This window comes from Aplidium turbinatum, chromosome 7, assembly GCF_918807975.1.
Source record: "Aplidium turbinatum chromosome 7, kaAplTurb1.1, whole genome shotgun sequence".
NCBI classification, from domain to species: Eukaryota; Metazoa; Chordata; class Ascidiacea; order Aplousobranchia; family Polyclinidae; genus Aplidium; species Aplidium turbinatum.
The window spans coordinates 15,438,833-15,462,961 of NC_137478.1; the positions used below are offsets into that span (position 1 = coordinate 15,438,833).

Below are 24,129 nucleotides of genomic sequence, written 5' to 3' on the forward strand. Positions count from 1 at the left end.
CTTTAGGCTAGTCTGATTTGTAAACTTTGTATGGTCGCAACTTCACACATTCTTAAACCAATTTTATAATTTTGGTATCAAAAAGATGGCAATTAAATTTTCTTTGCAATCTTGTCAAACTTGACGTGTATCCAGGCCCTAAGCTTGTGTGGACTACTTTTTAAAATGTGGGCCTGGAGAGCAAACAATTTGCTGCCTAATTTCGAAAGCGCGGGAAACTTTTTTTGAGATTGAATAGCAAGCGCAGACAGAGCGAAAAAGGTCGCTTCGCGCAGCACAGAATTGGATCATTGCGCTGTCAATTTACACTAAGCTAATACTCTAACAATCCAACTGTGATATATCCACTTCTACAAATAATTGTTAGTTTTCTCTCGTTGCCGACCCCCTTTGATTTTTTCTAGTTGCGCCGCTGCTACTATCAATGTACTTTAGTTGCTTGAAACAAAAATTTACTCCTGAGGATTTTATGTATACAATTCTCAATCGCTAATAGAATTCCGTTTCTATGTAAATTTGATTTAAGATTGGTTTTTGAGAGTCTCAAACTTCAGGGTAAAATAGCCTCTTCTGGACATTAATCCTGTCGATTTTGTATGCTTGTTGTAGGGGTAGGCAGTACAGGGTGGATTTTAGGCAATAACTTTGGATTTTGCATCTAGGACTCTTTTTTAGACAATAATATGATATGACAATGCTGAATCAGCAAAAAAAATTGAACTTTAGGCGTTTTTGGCGGTTAGCACCACAAAAAACTGAAAATTGCTTTTTTCAGATTTTAAATTTAACAAAAATCACAATTTTCTGAAATGAATGGTTTTCAGATGTAAAACACTGCATGAACTTGTCGTTTTTTTATGCAAATCAGCTCTGTGAAAATAGAACAATAACTCAAGACTAATTTGGAATAATATTAGTCTAAGAAAAGTCCAAAAAATGGTAAAAAAAGCATAGATATTGAGGCAAAAACACCTAAAATTGAGTTTAATTTCCAAAATATGAAGTAATGATATTTGATACTGCCTGCTATACTTGAGGAATCTTACAGAAATACTTCTTAATTCCCTTCTTGGGAAACATCCCACTCACCATCAATAACACAGTGTAACAAAATAAGAAAAAAATTTTGTCCTTGAGAAATAATTGCTGTTTTCTGTTTGATTTTGCCAAAAAAATACAAAAAATCTTTATTGTACCACAATAACTTCAGGTTTGTGTTCCTCAGATTAGTTTGAATTTTTCTCATTTCTCATGAAAATAGGCATAGCCTATACATAACGTTGAAAATTTACTGTCAGCTGCTTCCAGCAATAGTTACCTACTAATGTGTATAATTAAGTAACAATTAGATTCTGTTTGCACACAAAGCCTTGCAAGGTTTTACTTTTGTGATGAAACAAAAAGGGCTGAGCATTTTTGCAGTCGCATACCTTACTTGAGCAAGTTATTTAAATTTACTGCTTTGCGAGATGCAACCCCTACACAGTGTGTTTGTCTTGTCTTCAACTCTGAGTTACTGGTGAAAAGCGCCCTTACTATCGCCATTAAAAAGACATAAACGATCATCATCATCAACCAATTTTGATTATACAGGCTATGAATTAATCCTCATGAGGGTGTGGCCTGTCTGTCTGTCAAGAACTAAGTCTTCCCCTCCACACCTCGCGATTTATTGGGTTGGCAGAGTCCATTGTTCAGGGCTACAAGGTCACGTTTTACAAGTTCTTCCCAAGAAAGTTTTGGTCTACCTTGTGTCTTGTGATAGTGTCGGAAAATTGTCATAGATAAAGTCCAATGCTGAGCTACTCATTTTTACAACAGAGCAATGGGACTTATTGGATGACAGTGTTCAACTTATTTCACAAAGAAGCTTTTTAGTGTTCTACACATTTAAAGACGGTTTATGCTACTGCCATGATATAGAAGTCTTTCAGGCTAAATAGGCATTTCCTGCAATCCTTGACTGGAAGCTTTTCATCGACAGCTCATCTAAAATATCACAGCTGGATTGTTGAGTAACGCAGACAAGTGTCCCTCCATTCTTCCGGCTTACTCAGTTTATATAAAGGAAGAACATTAAAACATCAAAATCGTGATGAGTGCATTGAAGTAGGACCTCTACAATTGGGAGGTCGTTGGTGATTTCAAGATGGTGGCTTTCATAATGGTGCTTCCGGGTGGTTCTATCAAGTTTTGATGCTGTCTTTGTCTCTGGGATAACAGAAACACCGTTTTTCACAAGAAGAGGAATTGGCCTCCAAGAACCACCTATGAGATTGGACCTTATAATGTAAAACAACAACCTCCGGTAGATGCAACAAAAATACTGATGTCTTCTCTGCACATAAAACTAGGTCTTAAACAACTCTACAGAGGGTGGAGCGGAGCATTCAAGCAATTAAAGAGCTGTTTTAAAACTTTGCAAGATGCAAAAACCAAAGCTGGAATATTTACGTGATCTGAAGTGAAGCGACTGATAAACTCCATTTACTTTCATGATCGAGATGCTGTCTAAAGTATAACAGACAGCTTGGACCTGTTTCATGTCTGTAGTTAACAGATTTTGGGGCAATCACAAGACAGAGAACTATAGGACAGGGTACTTTTTGATCAACTTAGGGATGCATATTAGAATATGGGATTAATATTATATCATTATTATAATAGGCTATTATATGGGATTATTATTATATGAATTAAGGTATTTACTCGCAGAGTCAGTCATGATGGCGGTCATTTTCTGTCAGTTCAGGTATTTTCCCTCAGCGGCACGACTCTGGAAAAAGATACCCAAATCCTTATTTCATCACCCTAACCTCCCCCCCCCCCCCTCTGAGATGCCATCAACAGTTCAAGAAGTCCATTAAATGCATTAACCTCGAAAGCTTCCCCATTTTATACCATAATATTCTTTATCTCTTCTAGTGTCCAGGGTTTTGCAATAGGCCTGTCCTTTTCTGAACACTTTACCATAAAAAAATTGATGCTTTTTTACCATTTATTTGTGTTTTTTTGACTTTTCTTTGACTAATAAAATTCCGAATTAGTTTTGAGTTATTATTCCATCTTCACAGAGCTGATTTGCATAAAAAATGACAAGTTCATGCTGTATTTCACATTTGAAAACCATTTATTCCAAAAAATTGTGATATTTTGTTAAATTTACAACCCGAAAAAGCAATTTTCAGGTTTTTGTGGTGCTAACCGCCAAAAACGCCTAAAGTTCAAATTTTTTTGCTGATTTTGCATTGTCATATCATATTATTGTTTAAAAAAGAGTCCTATGTAAAATCTGAATACCTTCATTTTTACTGCCTACCCCTACTTGTTGGACCTTTAAAGTACTAATGCGGACCTTGGTACTAAGTTAAGACAGGGAAGTTGTCATTCATACTGAGGTGCTTCATAAATATGAAACATTGAAACATATTATGTTGGATTTGAATTAGGCTATTCAATTCAATGGGGCTACTGCCACTGGAAGAGTAGCTGATTTGAGGTACCGGTACATCTCCATCATTACTTGATCTCACCTTTAATCACATGCAAAGCAAGATTTAAAGCATTGGTGAATCTGAATTGTTTACTGTGGAGTTGAAACCAAACTTTCAAATTGTTGTGGGCATGGCATTGGCATACAGGGGTCGATCGTAACTTTTTTTTTCACTAGCCCACCGGACTAGTTGCACCCCGTTTTCACTAGCCCGCACGATTTTTCACTAGTCCGACCAGTTTACTGACTTTTCTATTGTCTGATGACGTATTAACAATAGCGATAACTACCCAGCTAACACTCAGCGTTAGACACTTTGTAGTAACGTTGAATCAGCATTTGATCACGATATATCAACAAAAAAACGTTAATTTTGCTAACTGCTGCTTGCTGGGATGCTGGCTTCGTGCTGGCGACCTGCAGGGTTGCCAACCTGTCTTCACCAAAAAAAGCCAGACCTAGTCACAAAAAAAGCCTAAAAAAAGCCAGCAAAAAACAGCTGAAAAAGCCAATTAGTATTGAGATGAAACATTTAATAACCAATTGAGGCTTTTATTCACTGAAATATAGAAACACAAAACAATAAGAACTAAAGACAAACTAATAGCAATAGGTAACGTAGTAGGCATACAACACAAACTTCTACTGTAACATATAGTTTCAAACATAAGACTGTGACGCTCTGGCAAAGCAGTTGAAAGGAAAGGTTGCTTGCGGTGCCAGAGGCATCGCGCTTCTTAATCAAGCAGCAGATGACGTAACTACCAAACACAAATTCCAGACGTTGTCAAGACGTAAATACCACATTCTTCCCTCCTTCATCTTCGGAACATCATCTTTGAATAACACAATAGCAAATCGACAAAACGATACATTTCATACATGATAAATAAATGCATTACCTACAGGCACCTCAAACGTCGTATATATTGTGACCATATCTTTCAGGTGGTCTAGTTACTCTAGAACAGTGGTTCTTAACCTGGGCGCTACCGCCCCCTAGTGGGCGCTGGTAACTTTTAGAGGGGCGGAAATATTCAGGGGGCGTTATAGGGGGCGCTACATTCAGAAGGTGTAACGTTATTTTCCTCACTGCAAATTTGCTTTAGTAGTTCTGCTGGGGGTACGAGAATCCACCGAGGATGAGGAGCTATATACAGTATAGAGATTGTGTTTAACAAGGGAAGTAGTGATTCTCTCTCAGAGCATTCTATGTTGACCTATACAGCACAATGCACAACACCATCCGACAAGCGTGGACGTCGCTATAATAGCACCTGGACTGGAAGCCAAACGCTAGGCCTCATCTTGGACGGCTAAGAGGATTGCCATATTGGCGGATCGCTTTTATTTCGGACAATACGTCGGAGTAGGACTGGTCCTGGCTGGATAAGCCAGCTAGGAAGAGATTGACCGAACATACTTCGACGACTAAACCCCAGAAATCGTTCGTAGGGTGTGGTGTTGGTTGCAGTGCATAAGAGAGATCGTACTGCGTGTAGAGCTTCGGGTAGGACTGCCTCCCAGCAGCTCTCGGGCTGTTCATATGTTCTTAGCAAGAGTTTGACAGTTCTCCAAACAGTTTGGTTAATTCTTTCACATTGAGAGTTGCCGGTAGGATGGTATGGTGTACTCCGACTACTCGCAATTCCTCTGTCTAAAAGATATTGCTTGAGATCTTGAGACATGAATGAAGAGCCTCGGTCGCTGTGGATATACAAGGGATGACCAAATAAAGAAAAGAGATGACCAAGGCATCGAATAACAGTGGGCGAAGTCATGTCTTTACATGCAAATGCGAAAGGATAGCGACTATACTCATCAACAACAATCAACATATACTTATTCCTGCCATCGAGGGGTCCTTTAAAGTCAATGCTAAGTCTTTCCCATGGTCTCATTGATTTAATCAACAATTCGGGTGGTTTACGATAAAATCGAGGTTTTAATTCAGCGCAGACTTTGCAGTGCAAACAAACATTTTTGACATCTTCCATAGAAAAAGGCAGATTTTTGGTGCGAATGAAATGGGACAAACGTGAAATGCCAGGGTGCCCAAGTTTTTCATGGATTTTGGTAAGACCGGGCGCGTTAGAAGATAGTGTACACGCTCTGGATAACGCATCTGGAACTAGATTGCTCTTACCGGGTCGATGCAAGATGTCGTAATCGAAATTTCCTAATTCGGCACGCCACAGCTGGATTTTGTTGTTTTTAATTTTACCTAGTCGTTTTGGGTCAAACATGAAGGAAACGGCCCTTTGATCTGTCAGAAGTGTAAACTTGCGGCCATGTAATAAATGGTTCCACTTTCTAACCGCATCCATGATAGCCGAAGCTTCTTTTTCCACAGTTGAGTAGTTTGCTTTGCGACGAGAAAATGTTCTAGAGTGAAAGGCAACAGGTTGCCCTCCCTGATTTAAAGTGGCAGTTAAGGTATATATGCTCCGAAGCGTCGCACTCCACTACAAATGGAATTCCTTCTTTGACACTGGTGAGGCAAGCAGATGCAAGACCCTCACGTAAAGTTTCGAAACTTTTAATAGCGTCAGGGGGTAAAGGAATAGAAGATGATAGTTTGGATTGTACTAAAGGTCTAACCTTTTCAGAGAAATCAGGTACCCATTTGGCATAGTAAGAAAACATTCCCAAAACCCGTTGTAATTCCGGTTTAGATTTCGGCAAGGTAAGTTCGAGCAAGGGTTTAAGGCGTTCGGGGTCAGGTTTGATTTTACGGTGTGAAAGTCTATAACCCAGTAAGTCAATCTCATTACGAGCAAAAACACATTTTGATTCATTAAAAGTTAAGCCCTCGGCTTTAGCTGCAGCAAACAAGGCGTTTAATTTTACGTCGTGATCTGCTCGATCATTGCCACACACAGGTATATTATCAAGATAGGCATAGGTGTCAGTCAAATTATGCTTTTCGATCAGTTTGTCAACAATTCGTTGAAAAAACGACACACCGTTAGTAACACCAAATGGTAAGCGCGTGAATTGAAATAATTTTTTTTCGGCTTCAAAAGCCGTAAATGGACGGTCAGCAGGACAAAGCGAAATTTGATAATAGGCGGATTTTAAATCTAAAGTGCTAAACACAGATCCTTCTGCGATTTTCGCAATTTGGTCACTTATTTTAGGAAGCGGATAAGCATCAAGTAACGTAAATCTATTTATAGTTTGTGAATAGTCAACAACCATTCTTGGTTTATGTCGTTCATCTCTTGCAACCAGCACTTGCGCTCGCCAAGGTGAATACGAAGGTTCGATAATTTTCTCGGACAAAAGTTTGCTTGCCTCCTCCCGGATGAATTCACGATCTTCTTGATTGAAATTTCGAGACTTAGTAGCGATAGGCTTGGAGTTAGGTTCCAAACTTTGGAATAAACGAAGAGATTCCATGTTTGAGGCAGATACTCCGCAGTAAGTGTCTCCGATCACTAACTTTCTTTGTGATCCATCAAGTTTGAACACAACTTCTTCATGCTGGTTGAGGAAACCTTGGCCTAGTATGATGTCGGCACAAAGTTTTGGTACTACTCCAAAGACGACGTTGGCATACTTTCTGTCTTGAAGTTTGACGTCTGTACACACTTTCCCCAGCACTTGTGCAGTCAGTTGGTCCGAAGCCATTGAAACTTTAGATGGCTTGCCTTGAGGTTGCAGTTTAATAAATTTTGCAGCTTTGGCACTCATGAAGTTGTCGGATGCACCTGGATCCAGCAAGCAATCGAAATCCACCCCTTTTATTTGTGTACGTAGTGTAGTTTTGTTTAAACATTCTGGGACTGTACCAAGAACAGAATACAAGTGAGATTTTTCAGCATCATCATTAGCTGTTTTGTCATCGTCAAGTGGGGACTTGTGGCCTGCAAATGGTATTGCGGCTGCTTTCCGAAGGTTGTTTTGGCAAACACGTTGAAAATGTCCGATCTTGCCACAAGTATTGCAAAGCTTGTCTTTCGCTGGACAGAAGTATCTGCCACCAGCATGGAGACCACCTCCACAAAAAAAACACTTGCGCTTTGTGCATCCGTTAGAAACTGTAGGTTTCATTGTTGCCGTTTTCACATCGCTGCTGGATTGGTTAGAAATGGATGATGCACGCTGGGGTGAATTAGTTAAATAAGAATTTGAGTGTGTTTTGGCTTGGTCCAGCATTTGAGCTTTTCTAATGGCAGTTGGTAAATCCAATTTTTGCTCTTCAAGTAGTCTCTGTCGAATTGTATTGGAGTTAATGCCATTAATAAAAGCATCTCTTGTAATTTCGTCTTTGTAGGTCTCGGCGTGTGCATTTTCAAATTCGCATTCTCTTGCTAGTTGACGTAATGCGTGAATGTATTCATCGATGGTCTCTTCAGGATTTTGAACTGTGGTCATTAACAAATGTCTAGCAAACACAACATTTTTATTTTGCTGATAAGCATTGTCGAGCGCTGTCCTTGCTGCGACGTAGGTACCTGCATCTGCGATGAAGGCGTAGGTTCTGTGTGAGAGTAAGTTTGCTAGTAACCCCAGCTTGTCGATGTTTTCTGGATTTCCTTTGTTTCTTTCAACCGCAGTTAGAAAAGTTTCAAAAGTTTTTTTCCAGTGATCGTATATTTTCTTTGCTTCGGGATCCTCTGGAAGGATCTCCAGCCTGTTGGGTCGCAGCAATTTGTCCATTAATACAAGTGAATAAAATTGAGATGAAACATTTAATAACCAATTGAGGCTTTTATTCACTGAAATATAGAAACACAAAACAATAAGAACTAAAGACAAACTAATAGCAATAGGTAACGTAGTAGGCATACAACACAAACTTCTACTGTAACATATAGTTTCAAACATAAGACTGCGACGCTCTGGCAAAGCAGTTGAAAGGAAAGGTTGCTTGCGGTGCCAGAGGCATCGCGCTTCTTAATCAAGCAGCAGATGACGTAACTACCAAACACAAATTCCAGACGTTGTCAAGACGTAAATACCACAAGTATTCATTAAACATACACATATAAAAGTGCACAACTGCACAACCAAATAGTGTCCCACCGAACTTTGACTTCAGCGACAACGCAGAAACATAGTTAATGAAAAGACAAGCAACTAGAAAATTGTCTAGTTTCGGCTTCAAAACGAAATTCGGTCGGACACTACAACCAAATATAAGGTAGAAATCACTGCTCGAATTGACGCAGACCGAATTTTTTTCCTAAAAAATATCGCGAAAGAGAAAATTAAGCCAAAAAAAGCCAAAATTATGTTGGCTTTTTATTAATTTGACAAAAAATTGATGAAACATGAAAAAAGCCAGAAAAAGCCTAATTTTTCTGGCTTTTTTTATTTAAATAAAAAATTAGCCTGGAAGCGAGTTGAAGAACAGCCAGATTCCCAAAATCTGGCTTCAAAAAAGCCTAATTGGCAACTCTGGCGACCTGGCGTGCTCACTACTATCCTACCACATGACGTGTCTAGCGGAAATGCGAGAAAAAGTAGTCACGTGCTCAGTTGACCGACTTTGCAGCCTTCTTCGTGCAATTTCGCCTCTGGCAAGCAAATTTCTGCAGTATTTCAGAGTGAGAGTGACGTCGCCAATCGCCATTTTGTAAACCAAAACTTTTCACTGGCGAATATTTTCACTAGCCAATCGGACTAGTACTGCAACATTTCTACTAGTCCGTGCAAATTTTCACTAGCCATTGGCTAGCGGACTACCGCTAAGATCGAACCCTGGCATATGTTTAAAGGTTAGATTAAGTTTGTTGCACCTCAGTTACATAAAGCAGCATTGTATGTATCAGTTTCATATACTTTTCTAGTCTACTAAAATCGAAAATGAATCTTTAGGGATTCTTTCCAACTAAATCAAGCTTGGTTGGAAGTGGAGCAGTTCATCCTAATGCTCCACGTGACGCAGCAACTCGTGATCGCCTGCTAGCAGAAGATTTTGTTAATGTCAAAGGTAAAATTTTCCACCTGATTTTTGTAAATAACAAATTCTATTGTATGAATTAGCTTGATTTTTTAACTGTTTCTCGTCTGATTATGCTTCGTGAAAGGAACAGTGGCGCACAAATCATATTTAAATGAAATTATTCAAGCGTCCTGCAGTAGTAGGATGGCACAGCAGATAAGGTGCTCGCTATCCAATCATGCGAACCTGGTTTGACTCCAGTTCAAGCTGGTTGTTGACAAACACTGCTCACCTCTACCCAGGGTGTAATAAATTGGGTGGGCATAGTTGTTCAAGTAATGGCGGCCAAGAGAAAGGAAACGGCCACCCTCTTGTCAGAGCCGAAGGTTTAGTATATTGAGAACCTTATCTTCTCATTCCCCAAAGCTCAGTAACTGAGTGTGGGACGTTTATCTACCTACACTACAGCATTGGAAAAGAACTTTTTGTAGCAAAATGATTGGATTGCCTAGTCCAGGGATCAACAACTTCCGGCTCTAGAGCGCATGCAGCTCTTTAGCTCCTCCGAAGCGACTCCCTCCAGTGCTCTCACCACTTGCCTATGCATCCAATTTTTAGTTGATAATTACACCTGAAAAATAAAATGATATCAGAGCAATCAGAGTAGTGTTGGGCGATATATCGAATTTTCGATACGATACGATATCTTTTCAATATCGATATTTATTTCAATATTGTTCGATATTTTAACTATTACAGCCCTAACTCGTAACTGCAAACCCCTACAAAACCGTTGCTGAGGCCAAACGGCAAAAGTTGAAATTGCATCGGCAATTGCTATGAACGTTTATTACTGTACTAAAAAATTGTTCCAAAACATGTAAAACGAGAAGCGAAAAATATACTAGAGTAGTCTATCCCGACCGCACGGTTTGATTTGTTGTGATGTAATAATACCCAAAGTAGCGATAAAGCGAGCAACGCGACACGCACGCTGTTACGATAATTCACGTTGAATAACTCACGGGGAGGAAAAGTAAGTTAATTTTGGGTTGATTCAACGTTCGAGTCAGCACAAATCGATTTAATGTTTCCGGCGGGTTATATTGCGTAACAACGATGCCCAATCAGAAATTTACGTTTGTTTTACATTAATTCGACATCTAGCGACGTTGAATTATCATAAAATAACGTTAATTGCTCAACCAAGTACCGGTAACAAATTAATAGCTTCCTGCGAGAAGATTGTCTCAATTTACGTGTGCACTAACATAATTTCGGCACAATTGGGCTACTGCGAGCAACACAAAGTCTGTTTGATGAAGAACTAGATGTCAGAATCGGTATCATCAGAGGATGAGGTTGTCGTGTCATCACTGGAATCGGACACATCAAGAGGCTCATCGCTTGGCTGTAAATCTACACTGTCTTCGCCGTTGTAGCGTGTAATATAGCGTCCACGTTTAGCCGCTTTCGTGCTTTGATACCCATCCACACGCCTCTTTCGCATAGCTCCATCAAGGAGTTGACTTAGGAGCAAATGTATGGCTGTGGCATAACGACTGGGAGGAATGTTTGACCCTAACCTTGCAAGCGCTCATGTGGCCTCAGCATTTTTATTGCCGACGCTAATGCGCCATTCATGCATCTGCGTCGGCAATCACCTCGACACTTGCCGACACTAATTTCGAAGATTGAGAAACTCTTTTCTTAGTTAGAACAAAAATATCGAAAAGTATCGAAATATCGAGTATTTTTTCAAATATCGTATCGTTTTTTTTCAATATCGCCCAACACTAAATCAGAGCATTGTTTACTAATTGATGCATCAATGAGCCATCATTGAGTGATACTGTCTGCCACAAAAATATTTTTTTACAACTTTGGACATTCAAATTTTGACTTACCAATCAGTTTGCACTACAGCATTTGGAGCTAACAGTAGGCCATAGCGTTTCTACTAATAACCATGCATAAGTCAAAAACAGAAATAGGTTGCAGCCAGAAACAGAGGATAACTATAACAGACATAGAGCATTTGCTGGAAAGCACACCATTGTAGATAGTGGAAGAAAGCAGTAGTTAGAACTCATGCAAAGAAGCGGAGCAGAGAAAGGAAGCTTTTAATAATACTCATGTGACTAATGGCTGTTTTTTTAAAACAGGTTGCTGGCCTCTGAGTCAATCTTGATCACAATATTGGAGTCCGACTTCAGTTGGAATTGAACCTCTGTCATACTAGACACCGTAGTAGTGTAGTACAATCTATATGAAGGTTTGATTCCCACTCAAGTCAAAGAAGTCTACAATTCCCATCAAGTTAAAAGTTCGATTTTTGCTCAAGATACTTGGATATGCACTACTGATTAATGATTATCACAAACAAGGGTGATACTTGAGTATGGCGCCTTCCGTGTTTGTTCAATCTGGCTCTTAATGGCTTTGCAAATCCTCACATCGGCTTAAATTGAAAAAATTATCAATGCCAATCACAACAAATTATATCAAATATAGTTACATTCACCTAACAACCTTAACAGCCTGTTTAGGTTGTAAGGACTGTGCTACTCGGTGATATCAACATAGTTTGCCAATGCAGAAATTTAAAAACTAGCTAAGAGACAACGAGCTTGAAGTGTGAAAATTCCAAATGAAACTACCATAGTCTGTTTCGACTTTATTGATCATCGATAGGTTTTTATTCAAGTAGTAGAGAAAATGGCTAATAATCTTGCAGGCATTGAACCTGGTGCCGTGGAGCACTCTCTGGAGAGGATTAAGGGTATATTGGCCACTGCTCAACCAAGTAACCAACTTCATAGGCTCGTTAACTTGTTGGTGAAGTTCTCTGTGCCAATGTGGTGTCAATTAATAGACACATTCGTACATGACAGACAGGGCTGGAAAAAATGCTTAGCTTCCCGGGAATCTGTTTTTTAGAGAAAAATTTCCCACGGCTTAGCCTACAATCATGATAATGATGTCATAATTACACCATTTACACGTTTTCCGGCGAAAAGCCTCATGCAAAAAATATATAAAAGAAGGCTATCTGTAGCTTCATACTTCCAATAAACAGTCTTGGTATAATATCGTAATTTATTCGTAAGTAGGCATGGCACACTGTTTGTTCCTGATGTGCCCACATTGATTGGAATACATTGGAACAACAATAGGCTTAATAAATTAGGCGCCGCATGCTTACAGATTAGATCCACTGACTCACCCACCACTGTGTGAATGTCATGAAATAATAATACGACATCACGAGCTGCTTGTTACATACTTGACAAGTTGACAATAACAACACTACATAGGGGAGTCCGGGGACAAAAGTGACATTTTTAGTCAAATCGTGCCTAGATAAGTTGCTATAAGTTATTTAAAAAAAGAAACACCTGCAACTATTAGTATAAGCATTGAGCTAGTTAGCAGCATTAGCTTGATCACTTTATATTTTGCAATTAGCTCGTAGGAAACAGTAGAAAACTGCAATTTTTTTGTTACATTTGCCCCATGGTGTTGGGCAAATGTAACAAGCATATGGGGCAATTGTAACATTCGTTTCCAGATGTTCCCACGTTTGTAAGAACCCAAATTATTAATGAAAACAAATAGTAGGCTATATAATTATGCATCAAAATAAAAATGCGGTAACGACAAGTTCGAATCAAAAACATTTGGAAATTAAAGCAATTTATGTATTTATTCACAATCACAGCTTTGACACACATAAACTCTGTTGAATTGAATGCTGTGCATTTTTCATGGGCCCAATATCAACATGACACACATTGAACCCATTTCTCTCCTGGAAGGCTATTTCTGAAGTTGTCCCAGCAAACCAAACAAATGTTCATATCGTCTCTGTCTTATTCTGAAAGATAAAGTATACCATGTCACATCAGGGGCAATTGTAACATACAAGGGGTAACTCAACTGTAACTTGTTGTTACAATTGCCCCGTAACCTAGTCGCCATGTTTAAAAGCAAGTTTAACCAATTTCCGATTCTTGCTAGCTGTGAGTGATGAAAGAAAACTAAGCTATTTTCCTGAACTTTATGACAAACAAAGCACTTGCAACCAATTCAAATGTTTCATACTCTAAACCAAAATTAACGAGAAAAGTAAAAAAGTTACTTACCTTTACCAAATTCACCTTTTTCCAGTTAACTCTCTGTAGTTTCTACGCAGGCTAACACTACTTTTCTAGCATATCAATAGCTAAAAGACACATGACCAGTAGGGTGGAGTGAATTTCACTTAATGTTTTGGATTTTGATTTAAGGTGTTGTAATGTTGTCTTTGGGCCTAAAAAACAACCCCGAACATAATTTTGGTTCTCCTACCCCTAAATTGACCCTCCTACCTAAGGTCAAAGGTCACGCGAGGTCAAAATTGCTCTATCTCCACTTGTACTGGTGCTAGAAATCATTGAGTTGAAAGATGGTCGATTTGAGATACCTGTACCGTTGAAGGAAGATATTGATTTATCTAACAATTTTGTGTTGGCGTCAGATAAAGCTGCTGCTTTAAGGAAGAAGGCTTTAAAACAATCTGAACTTCGTGATTTCCTTACTGACACCATGAAGGATCTTAAATCTAATAGCTATATTGAGTGTGGTGGTGAAGCAGAAAATGTAAAGGGATTTGAATGGTATTTACCTACTTTGTGACGTCACAATTAAAAAAGTGTATTGTTTACGATGGCAAGTCTGAATTTCGAGGAACTTGTGTTAATGATGTAATGTTTTCGTGTCCTGATTTGTTAAACCCTCTGGCAGATCTCTTGGCTAGATTTCGGCTGAGTAGATTTGGTTTTGTGGCCGATATGACCAAGTACTTTTTTCACATTTTAGACTCTTCAATACGTAAGCCCAATTTTATTGAACTGCTTACATACACCAGCAGTGCTGTTCGGATCGTGAACGAACGCCCTTTGGTACCTTTGAGTGACGATCCTAGGGATTTTACTGTCATCACCCCTGCCTCACTTTTGACCCCATACTTAGACCCATACTGTGCTGTTAGGCAACCACATGATCGTGACCAATTAAGAAGGGATTATCGGTTCAATTTGTCACTTTCTCAGCAGTTTTGGAGTAAATGGATAGATTTTTACTTGCCAGGTCTTCAGGGCCGGAAAAAATGGCTAAAAATGGCCGAGAATTTGGAGCCTGGTCAACTTGTAGTGGTAGGTTCTCTCCAAGACGTTGGTAAACGTGGGAAGTATCAACTTGGGAGGGTGCATGAGGTAGTTCCACAAATTAGGAAAGGGAAGCCTGTGGTTCGTAGAGCTAAAGTTGCCGTCTGCAACTATGATGAGAGTACGAGGAAAGTGAAAGTAGACTAAGTGTTGAGGGATATTTCGTGCCTCGCCCCCGTAAAGAACACCTAAGTGTTAGGGTTTGAGCCTGGTTTTGTCTGCGGTGGCCGACATTTGTCTGAGCCCAGAACAGTCGGTTATTATTGCAACCATTGTATATAGCGTCATGTTAGCGTGTACCTGTGGTATCAATTTCATGTATCGTCGTGTATTATTCTTATTGTTGTTCATTCTTTGCATGCCCTTTGTGAGTGATTCAAACAATTTGTGTATCGTGTGTTTTTATTGGCTCACAATTGTCGTCAATTCTTTTTTAGTTATGCCATGTCAGACTGTCATAACTAGGGGCCGCTATGTTCCCGACAATTATTCACCAAATCAAACGTCATATAAAACCGTTATGGTCTACTTAACCTAGCTGGCATCTTACGTCATGGAAATTGCTAGAAAATGTCCAAATATTGCACCATCGGTCGTAAGACCTGATGAAATATTGCATCAGCCGCTTTAAACACCTGTTTGAATGACTTCATAATTGTCTTTCATTATTGCGTCACAGTACTGCGTACGTGAGTTTGAGATATTGCAAATCATTCTGATTATTCGTAAAATTGTTTGTTGGAAGTCAGTCGCATATTAAACTGTTTGCTTGGTGCATGCTAGCTGGACAAATTTTCTGTCTTTCATCTAAGTAATCTGTTCTGTAGTGACAAGTTTTAGTGGTGTACGGCGTTGCATCCAATTTCGACAGCCAGGTGGCTAATTTTACAGAAATACAAATTTGAATAGACATTTCGAAGGAGTGTGTCTTTTTCGGTCATTACATGCAGACGAACGGATTCGGGAATCTTATGTTACAATTTTCCCACGAAGAGATTATGGTTTACCGCTGTGACCAACCACATTTGGATACTTTCACCCATCTTGCCAGAGTGCTCAAACTGCCGGAGCAATGAGCTTTGCGCAATGCAGTTCAGCAAGATGTCAGCTAGCAAAGTGCTCAATTGGCAAACCAAGAGCATTACATAACTGCAGACAGGACGTCACTGTTTCGACCTTAAGGTCTCCTTAGTGCAGTAAATCGTACACTAGACATGAACGCCTTATTACTATATAAGCAATGCAGCGTGGGATTTTTCCATTTGTGGTACGTAAATGTATATCAAACTGTTGATTGCAAGAGAACGCACCATTACTACTGCCAGCGTTTCAAACTCCTAAGAAACGACGCAAATTTTTATAGCAAAACCGTAGGGACCCAAAAGGCCTCCAGGTTTTGCAACAGCAATAAGACGCAAGGAAACGTAAGAAAAGCCGCAGGAACCATACTTGGCATACTTAAACGTCGGTTAGTGTTGACATGTATTAACACTTGGTACTATACAAGGTTCCCAGTACAAGGTGTAAAAGCTTCAGAAGCACAATCAGTTAAAATTGACATGAAAAGTTGGTGGGAACAATGAGCTTATTTTATTGCAAAATTTAGCCTGGATGTTCAATTGTTTATTTTATCCATAGCAACAATGCACCAAGCGATCAGCTAAACTCAATAACTTCGATCTTCTCATTGCCTCATAATGCGCATGCAATCCATGCATATAGGATTGAGATTACCAGTCTTGGCAGACATACCAGTGAATAGTGATGCATTGTGTCAGCATCAGGGAACATGAATTGAAGGCATATTTGTGTTTGATTTTCATTCTGCGCTGTTGTAGTTAAGGCTGTGAAATGCAAAAAGTCAGTATTAGTTTTATTTGTAGGAAGTAGCTCTTTTTCCACACTTAATACCATGGTTACAATCAGGTGTTGCCAGAGTTAGGATTGAAGTTAGGAAGGGTTAGGGTAAGTGTTTAGGAAACAGATTAGGATTTTGATCTTTGCCCAGAAGTAAAATTTTTTTCCAAAATACAAGTTTTAGTTTTCAACAGCTTTAAACTTTTCTCAAATCAGGGCAGAATTTCTTGTCTGGCAACACTATTGAGGCTATTATTACACTATGTAGTGTAAATAATAGCCACAGTCTTATTTGTATTACATACGTTACTACACGTGTTAACACAATTTGAACTGTTAACTTAATCACTTACGTCTCTTGTACAGTCTACAACCACAACACAAACCCTATCAGTAACTCAATGGAACGAAAAGTCCAGTGTAGTCTGGGAACATCATGAATCTGAGGTAGTAAAAGGATAGACCCTTAGCCCCATAGGCTCACACGATTGTTCAAACTTTCATGATTTTAATCCACTCTTGCAATGGGTTATGTGTCATTCCTTTTTCAATTTTGTGTCATCATACAACGCTATGACAAATTGACAAGCTATTGGTTACAGCTCAGTGCAGTGACCTTTCAGTTGGCCTGCTACTACAATGTATGCGTCGTATATGGTGATGCAATAACAAAAAACACAAACTAAACTAGCCATACAAAAAGCTATACGTCTAGGGCACACAAGTAACCATGAGAGTAGGCCTATTTTAAAACCTGGAATGATTGCGAGTCCCAAGAACCTATCCACAGGCCCAAGCAATTCAAAGAAAGCACCACATAATCTTTTTCTATCAACTAATGTGTTTTCATCTAATCAATTTTATATGCACTACAGTAGCCTACTACTTTTTGGAGGAAGGCTCCACTCATTGATAGAGTTTTTGTTCTTTTAAGAGGTGTCATTTAGGCATTGTCTTGTTTTGGGGGCACAAGCAGAGGTGGACACTGGGCACCCGCTACTTTTAAAATAGCGCGCTACCGCTACTTGTACCAAAATAGCGCCGCCTAGCGGGAGTGCAACTGAAAAAAAGTAGCGCCTCTCCCGCTACTTTGGAAAAAAATAGCGCCGCTACTCCAACTAAAAAGTAGCGCCGCTACCGCTACTTTTACCAAAAAAGTAGCTACTCCAATTGCTACAAAAGTAGCACACTACTGCCCACATCTGGGCACAAGATCTCTTTAGTGAATGACCCAAATTACCCTTTCAATAAAGACTTTACCAGAACAATTCTAAAGTAAATGAGCTCATAGACTGCTCGTCGTCGTCGTCGTCTGAGCTTCTGGGGCCGAGGGTCTATCCTTTTACCACCCCAGATTCACGATGTTCCCGGACTACACTGGAAGGCTGCTAGAGAGCAGCCAGTCTTTAGTTTCATCATCCATGACGCGCAGACCTTCCACTCCGTTAGGTGGTTTGAAGATGGTACAGTCATTGATGATGTGGTCTGCGGTCTGTTCCTCGGCACCACATTCACAGGAGGAGGAAGAAGCCATTCCCCATTGGTGCATGGTTGAGCGGAAAAGCCCGACGCCCGTACGGAGACGGTTGAGGCGCACCCATGCCTGTCTCTGTAGTGTCAGGCCGATGGGGCGTGTGTCGGCGTCGCGGATGAATGAATGGAGTCTGGTGGTGCTTGACTTCCATTCAGAATTCCATTTATGGTCCGCCCAAGTAGCCGCAGAGATGTCTTGTTCATCAGCTTCGTTGATCAGAAGCCGAGCGGCTGGCACGAATGGGTGTCTTGATTTCAGTCGGCGGGGGTGCCCGTTTGGGAAGGCAGAGATCTTGTGGTGGAGAAGATGGTTAGGCTCCAGTGCCCGTCGACCGAGGGACAGAGTGGCTTCTTCGCGACGAAGCTCAGCAGGTTGGATGCCAGCGAGAATGGGGAGATTGTCCAATGGTGTGGGACGCAGGCATCCGGTCACTGTGCGCAGGGCGCTGTTTATGGCAGTGTCGATGTTGTGGCAGTGAGCACTGCGGCACCAGACAGGTGCACAGTACTCTGCTGAAGAGTAGACAAGGGCTAAGGCTGCTATTCGCAAAGTGTCAGCCCTCGCCCCCCAGCTAGAGCCTGCCAGGCGCTTCAGTAATGCAGCGCGGGATGTCAGTTTCTTGTGCAGTGACACCAAATGGTGGCGGTATGTGAGCGATCTGTCTAGTGTCACCCCAAGATACCTTGGCTCGGGGCAGAAGGACAGAGGTTTTCCGTTGTTGTGGACATGTAGCTCACGATCAGCTTCCCGATTGTGTAGGTGGAAAGCTGCCGCCACAGTTTTGGTTTCGCTGAGTTTCAGTCGCCAGTTCTGGAGATAAGCTGAGATGGTTTGCATGTCCTGGCTCAAGGTGTCATTGATAGACTGCTGAAGCAAAGCAACGTGCAGTCGTGCATTTACTTTATACATATATAACACAGTCATCGGTGGCCTGACCAGTGGGCTATAACATGCAATATACAATACATGCAAACATGATCTACAGCAGTATTAATACAATAGGTAACTTTTTAGTCATAGTCGACCATTGGTTTTTTAAGCTTGGGTTAAAGAATTTTAAAACTTGACTCTATTTCCATTGCAGCTGCTTGTGCAGTTACAGTTACTTCATTTTGTGGCTCACATCTCAAATGTACATTACATACTGGCACTCATAGTCATCAATATAAAAAGATACCACTGAGAAGCCTATTTGCATTAACACTGTCAAAACAGGCTTTGATATTTGAAATATCAACGTATATAAAATTTTATCACCAACAAAAATATAGACCAATTACTTTTGATCCACTAAAATATAAAATTGAACATTTAATACATGAGTACTGGTTATGCTACCATAGTATGCACTAAGCCATTTTACATGTTGTACAACAGTGCACAAAATTTATTTTTGTTAGAAGTTGTTTCTTCAAGCACGTAACTTAGCAGGTAAAGCTTTTAATTTTTCATTAAACATTTTCTTAGAATCTTCCAAGCAGGGTTCCCACGCAGCTGGGAAAGTAGGGATATTGAAAACCAGTTTTCCAGACTGGAAAGAAGTTGGAAATTTTGTGAACCTCTTTCTTGGTATTGAAAAAGTATGGAAAACCTTGATGACTAAATTGTAGATAAAGAATCTTGCGATATAAACCGGATTAAACCGGTTTGGGTTTTTTGCTTCTACATTATTATTTTTTTCATACTGATTCGAATGTAATAGAATCTGGATATACACTTTTAAACCTGTGTAATTGTATGATTGTGAACATTTAGAAATAATACAGCACAGAAATTTTCATTGATCAAGCACTGTTAATGCGCAATATACATGAAAATTTGGTAAGGAATTTTTAAAATTTGGTATTGAAAAAGTAGGGAATTTTTTTATAAAAGATGTTTGGGAACCCTGTTCCAGTGTTCCAAGTCTTCATTTGCTCTTTTTTAATCTTTGACAGACACTTTTGCTGGATTCTACAAAAAAAAAAGAGAAACAAACATTTATAATGATGTGATGTAACACCCCACGAGGTTATCGGTTAAAAAGGTGGCTATGCTACTTGAGGACTGGTGTGAATTAAATTGACTTAAATTGTTCGTTTTGATTAGTATTAGGATTGTTTCGAACAAATACTTTAACAAAATTGTTTTTTTTACTATAAAAAATTAAAGTTAAACAACAGTGATAAATTTAGGTATAGGCAAACGAGACAGTAGCCTAGGCCCCCATTTCAGGGGCCCTTTCTTGTCAGTTTATGCACTTACTTTAATATCATAGCTTATTGAACCAACTCTATTTGATAAAATGACATTTTCAACTTGTTAAATACCGGGTCATCAATGAGTAACATTACAACTTCAAACAACTGTACTTAAGAAAGGGTACACAAGTTTTGAGTAGAGTAATAAACACATAATATTATTGTCAAATAAATAAATATTTAAGAAAAACAAGTTTTGCTCAATGTGTCCGCCATTTGCGTCGATAACAAGTCAGAGACACTTCGAAAGGGACCTACAAGAGTCATGAATAACTCTGAGGTATTTTGGTCCATTCTTTTTTCAGATTAGCCTTCAGTGCTTCCAAACTTTGGTTGTGTTTAGTCGAAACCTTGCTCTCCAGGTAAGACCACATGCCAAAGTCTATGGGGTTCAGGTCTGGGGATGAAGGAAGTCATTCTTCCTTGGGAATAAAAAACGGCACATTGGCTGAAAGCCAGTTTTGCATTCGCTTAGCTCCATGTGAAGGGGCAGTCTCATCGCTGAACACAAGGTTTGGCAGCGTGCCTCCTTCAATGCGATTGCGTGAGAGCAGAATTCTGGCTCGACGTTTCTCAATGGTATTGGCATTTAGCAACTGTTTCTTCATGTGTTTGAATGGGCTCATATCTTCAAATCCTTGAGAACTGTAAACGCAGTCATAGGCGCCGGTTTTGAAAATCATTGGGGGGCAAACTTTCTAGCCGACTGATTGCTTACATTCAAAGTGCTGGCTCAGCACAATCATGCTACTTCTCCATTTTTGCTAGATATACAAAGCTCCATTTTGTTGTGTAGTTTCTACAAAGCAAGAATGTGTGATGCAACAGATATATTTCCTGAGGGGAAACTTTTCAGTGGTCTCTGGAAGCCAACTTCAGATCGGTCATGTTGGCCACTGGTAACAAAAAAGAAAAACTTCAAAGCAATAAAATAGTTTTGCTCTTTTATGTCAAGATTAAATTACAGCGCCACTTCAATCCTTTGTGATTGCCACCACTTACCGAAAACTGTTAATGAGGCGGTAAGTTTATCCATCAAAGTAGGAGCGCTCAATGTCTGTCGTTTGTCAGTGGCCACAACTGGCTGGAACTGCTTTAAAAGCAATAAACATAAACATAAAAATTGTTGGAAGTTTTTACGTAATTTAACGTGGAAAGTAACCGCTCACACATCATTGGCCAATTTTTTAAAATATTGCGTGTTTTATTTTTTCTTGCCTTCAATCGCACTGCAGTATATAACCTGGTGAAATTTTGTTTTGTATGTTATTTGCTCTGAGAATGCGCATTGTCATGGTGCGCGAAACGTCAGTGAAGCAATAAACCATCTTGTTTGTTGTTAATTTTACTTTCAATTTCATCAGATGAACGTTGCAACTAGTGCTAGAAATGATACTTGTCCTGATGAACACCCAAACTTTTCAGTATTTAGGCAAATAATGTTGCATATTACACTCAAAGTTGAACATTACACGTTTATGGGGGCCACATTGGGTCAAAAATGTGTTTTTTGCATTTTTTTTTATAAACTAAATGTTTTAGACTCCAAAATCCTCTGGAAGTTAGATAGGAAACCATGCATTCTGCTTTTTCAAAACCAAGTTTGAGCGTTCTAGGCCTACCAGTTGGTGAGATATAGCCAGATTGGCCGATTTTGACCCGGTGGGTGGTGCCGGCCTACTGCTAGGGCGTCAAATGTGGACCAATCTCAACAAAACTAGGCAAGGTTTCATTTTGGACCACAATGCAGAGGTCTAAACAAGAAAAAGTTTAAAAATCAAAATTTATTTTTTTGGGTCACCCTAGCCTCCACACTGTCATCGTCTGCAAGGTTCCCGAAAGAACAGTTAACAGATTTTCTAATAGAACACAAAACTTATCAACAGTCATGTGGCGTGCTGTACAGCTACATGAACTGGGTTCACCGAGTGAAGCAATCGATGTATGGTTTTCAAAGTAAAATAGGTTGAAAAGTTTTCCATGGCTCTCAAGTTAGACTGCGCTCGGTATTTAGTTACAGAATCTGCAGTGTCATCTTCATCTACAGAATCTTTCAGTCTACAATAGCTATTAAACTTTTATTCAAATTTTCATTCATGGTCTATAGAATTTAGGGCTTAGGCCTAAAGTATATAAAATCGAGAAATATTCAATTTATTAACATTGTAATGCTAAATATTGATTTTAAATACAGTTGTTTGAAGTTGTAACGTCTATTATTGATGACCTTGTAGAGTAGTCTAGTTTCAATGTTTTAAAGTAAGCATGTAAAACCGATTAGGGTGGCCCCAAAGGAGGAATTGTTAACGACTTATTTTTTTTAGTTTTTGGTAAACTTTTCCTTCGGATGACGCCATTTCACAATCTGTAATCTACGTCAGCAATGATTTTACCGCAGTAATTTTGAAGGATGCCGACTGTGCTGAGCTGGAGACAACAGCTTGTCCCATGTATGACAAATCTGTATTTTTGTGGTGAAAATCACTTTCGAAAATCTTGCCCTATGCTCGAGTATATACGGTAGGAATTTTACAGCAATAGCTGTTAAAAGTTGTTTGGAACCAAGATGGTGCTGCTAGGTAGTGATGTCGCACTTGTGCACCCTATTATAAGCTAATTCCTTTCAATAAGTAGATACCACTGTAGATTTTAGAAATCACCAAAAGGGCCTTTTCCTAATTGGGATTTCTCCGAATCCAGTTCTCCGATTGGGTTATCCAAATTGTAGCAGACCGGCCATATTCGGATTCAGCACCCCAAAAATATCCTAAAACTGTTGAAACATCTTTGACATAAGAATTTTTTTTTGTTGGCATGTGTTATAGATGGACTTTCATAATTTCCTGATATATTTGAACCAGCAAGTCATTACATTACTCTAAGGGAATTTATATCTCTATTAATTGCAGAGTGGCTCCCCTTCGACTATAGCCCTTAACTACTTTCATAATTATGAAGAGTAAACTGTTCCAGAGAGAAATGCCTACGACCATTCTTAGGGCTATGGCTGAACTTTAACAATTTATTTAAAGCCTAGTAATGAATAAGCATTTCATGATAATATAAAAGTCTACCAGTGGCTCTGTGACGATCAGGAAACAGGAGTACTGCAGTGTAGATAAACAATTTTCCACCGTTTGAAATGAATTACTGTAATTAAAAATAAATGAAGGGCTCTAAGCTCCCAGCGTCCATTGCTGCCGTGATGTCACTAAATAGTAAATAGCCTCCGACACTACCGCACTGATAGGACATGTTTGGTCGCTGGCTTCCACAAGCAATATTTTTTCATTTTATTTAATTTGAAATGTTTTACTCTTCACTTGCAAACACAATCTTTTATCACAAACAATGCACACTTGACGTGGTAGCTGACTTTTGCTATCTTGGTGATACCATGTCTTCTGGAGGGGGTGTGAGCATGCGGCTTTAACTCAGTGCAAGTCAGCCTGGAAAAAGTTTAGAGAACTCCTCCTTATCCTCACAAGCAAGTAACTTCCTGCTGCAACCAGAGGACAAGTTTACTCGAGTTGTGTGAGGAGTGTCATGCTCTATGGCTCTGAAACGTGGGCTACTTTAGCAAGCACCGTCAAGCGCCTACAACGTAATGACAGAGCAATGGTAAGATGGACCTGCCTAGTCAAGCCTGAAGACAACATCCAGTTTGAGACTCTTCAATCAAAGCTCAAATTAAAAGACATCAGTGAAGTCCTCCAATTAGGCAGACTGAGATGGCTTGGTCGCGTTGAGCACAGCTCAAGCTGGATCTCACAGGTCAGATGTGTCAACATCGCAGCACAGCGGGGTGAAGATAGACCTAAACTTTCATGGGAAGAACTTGTAAAACGTGACCTTGTAGCCCTGAACATGGACTCTGCCAATCCAATAAATCGCGCGGTGTGGAT

General features: G+C 39.7%; 1 protein-coding gene across 3 annotated transcripts in view; it reads left to right on the plus strand.

Annotated features, from left to right (window-relative positions):
• The window catches only part of LOC145774820 (GPI ethanolamine phosphate transferase 2, catalytic subunit-like), a 192,396-nt gene that overhangs the window by 3,280 nt on the left and 164,987 nt on the right, over window positions 1–24,129 (plus strand). For all 3 annotated transcript variants that reach the window (XR_014290061.1, XM_082586138.1, XM_082586136.1), the window contains exon 2: window positions 9,320–9,434. Coding sequence is in view for 2 of the 3 variants with exons in the window: in XM_082586138.1 (XP_082442264.1) it covers window positions 9,320–9,434 (115 nt within the window). In the remaining variant the exon portion in view is untranslated. The remainder of the gene's footprint in view (window positions 1–9,319; window positions 9,435–24,129) is intronic.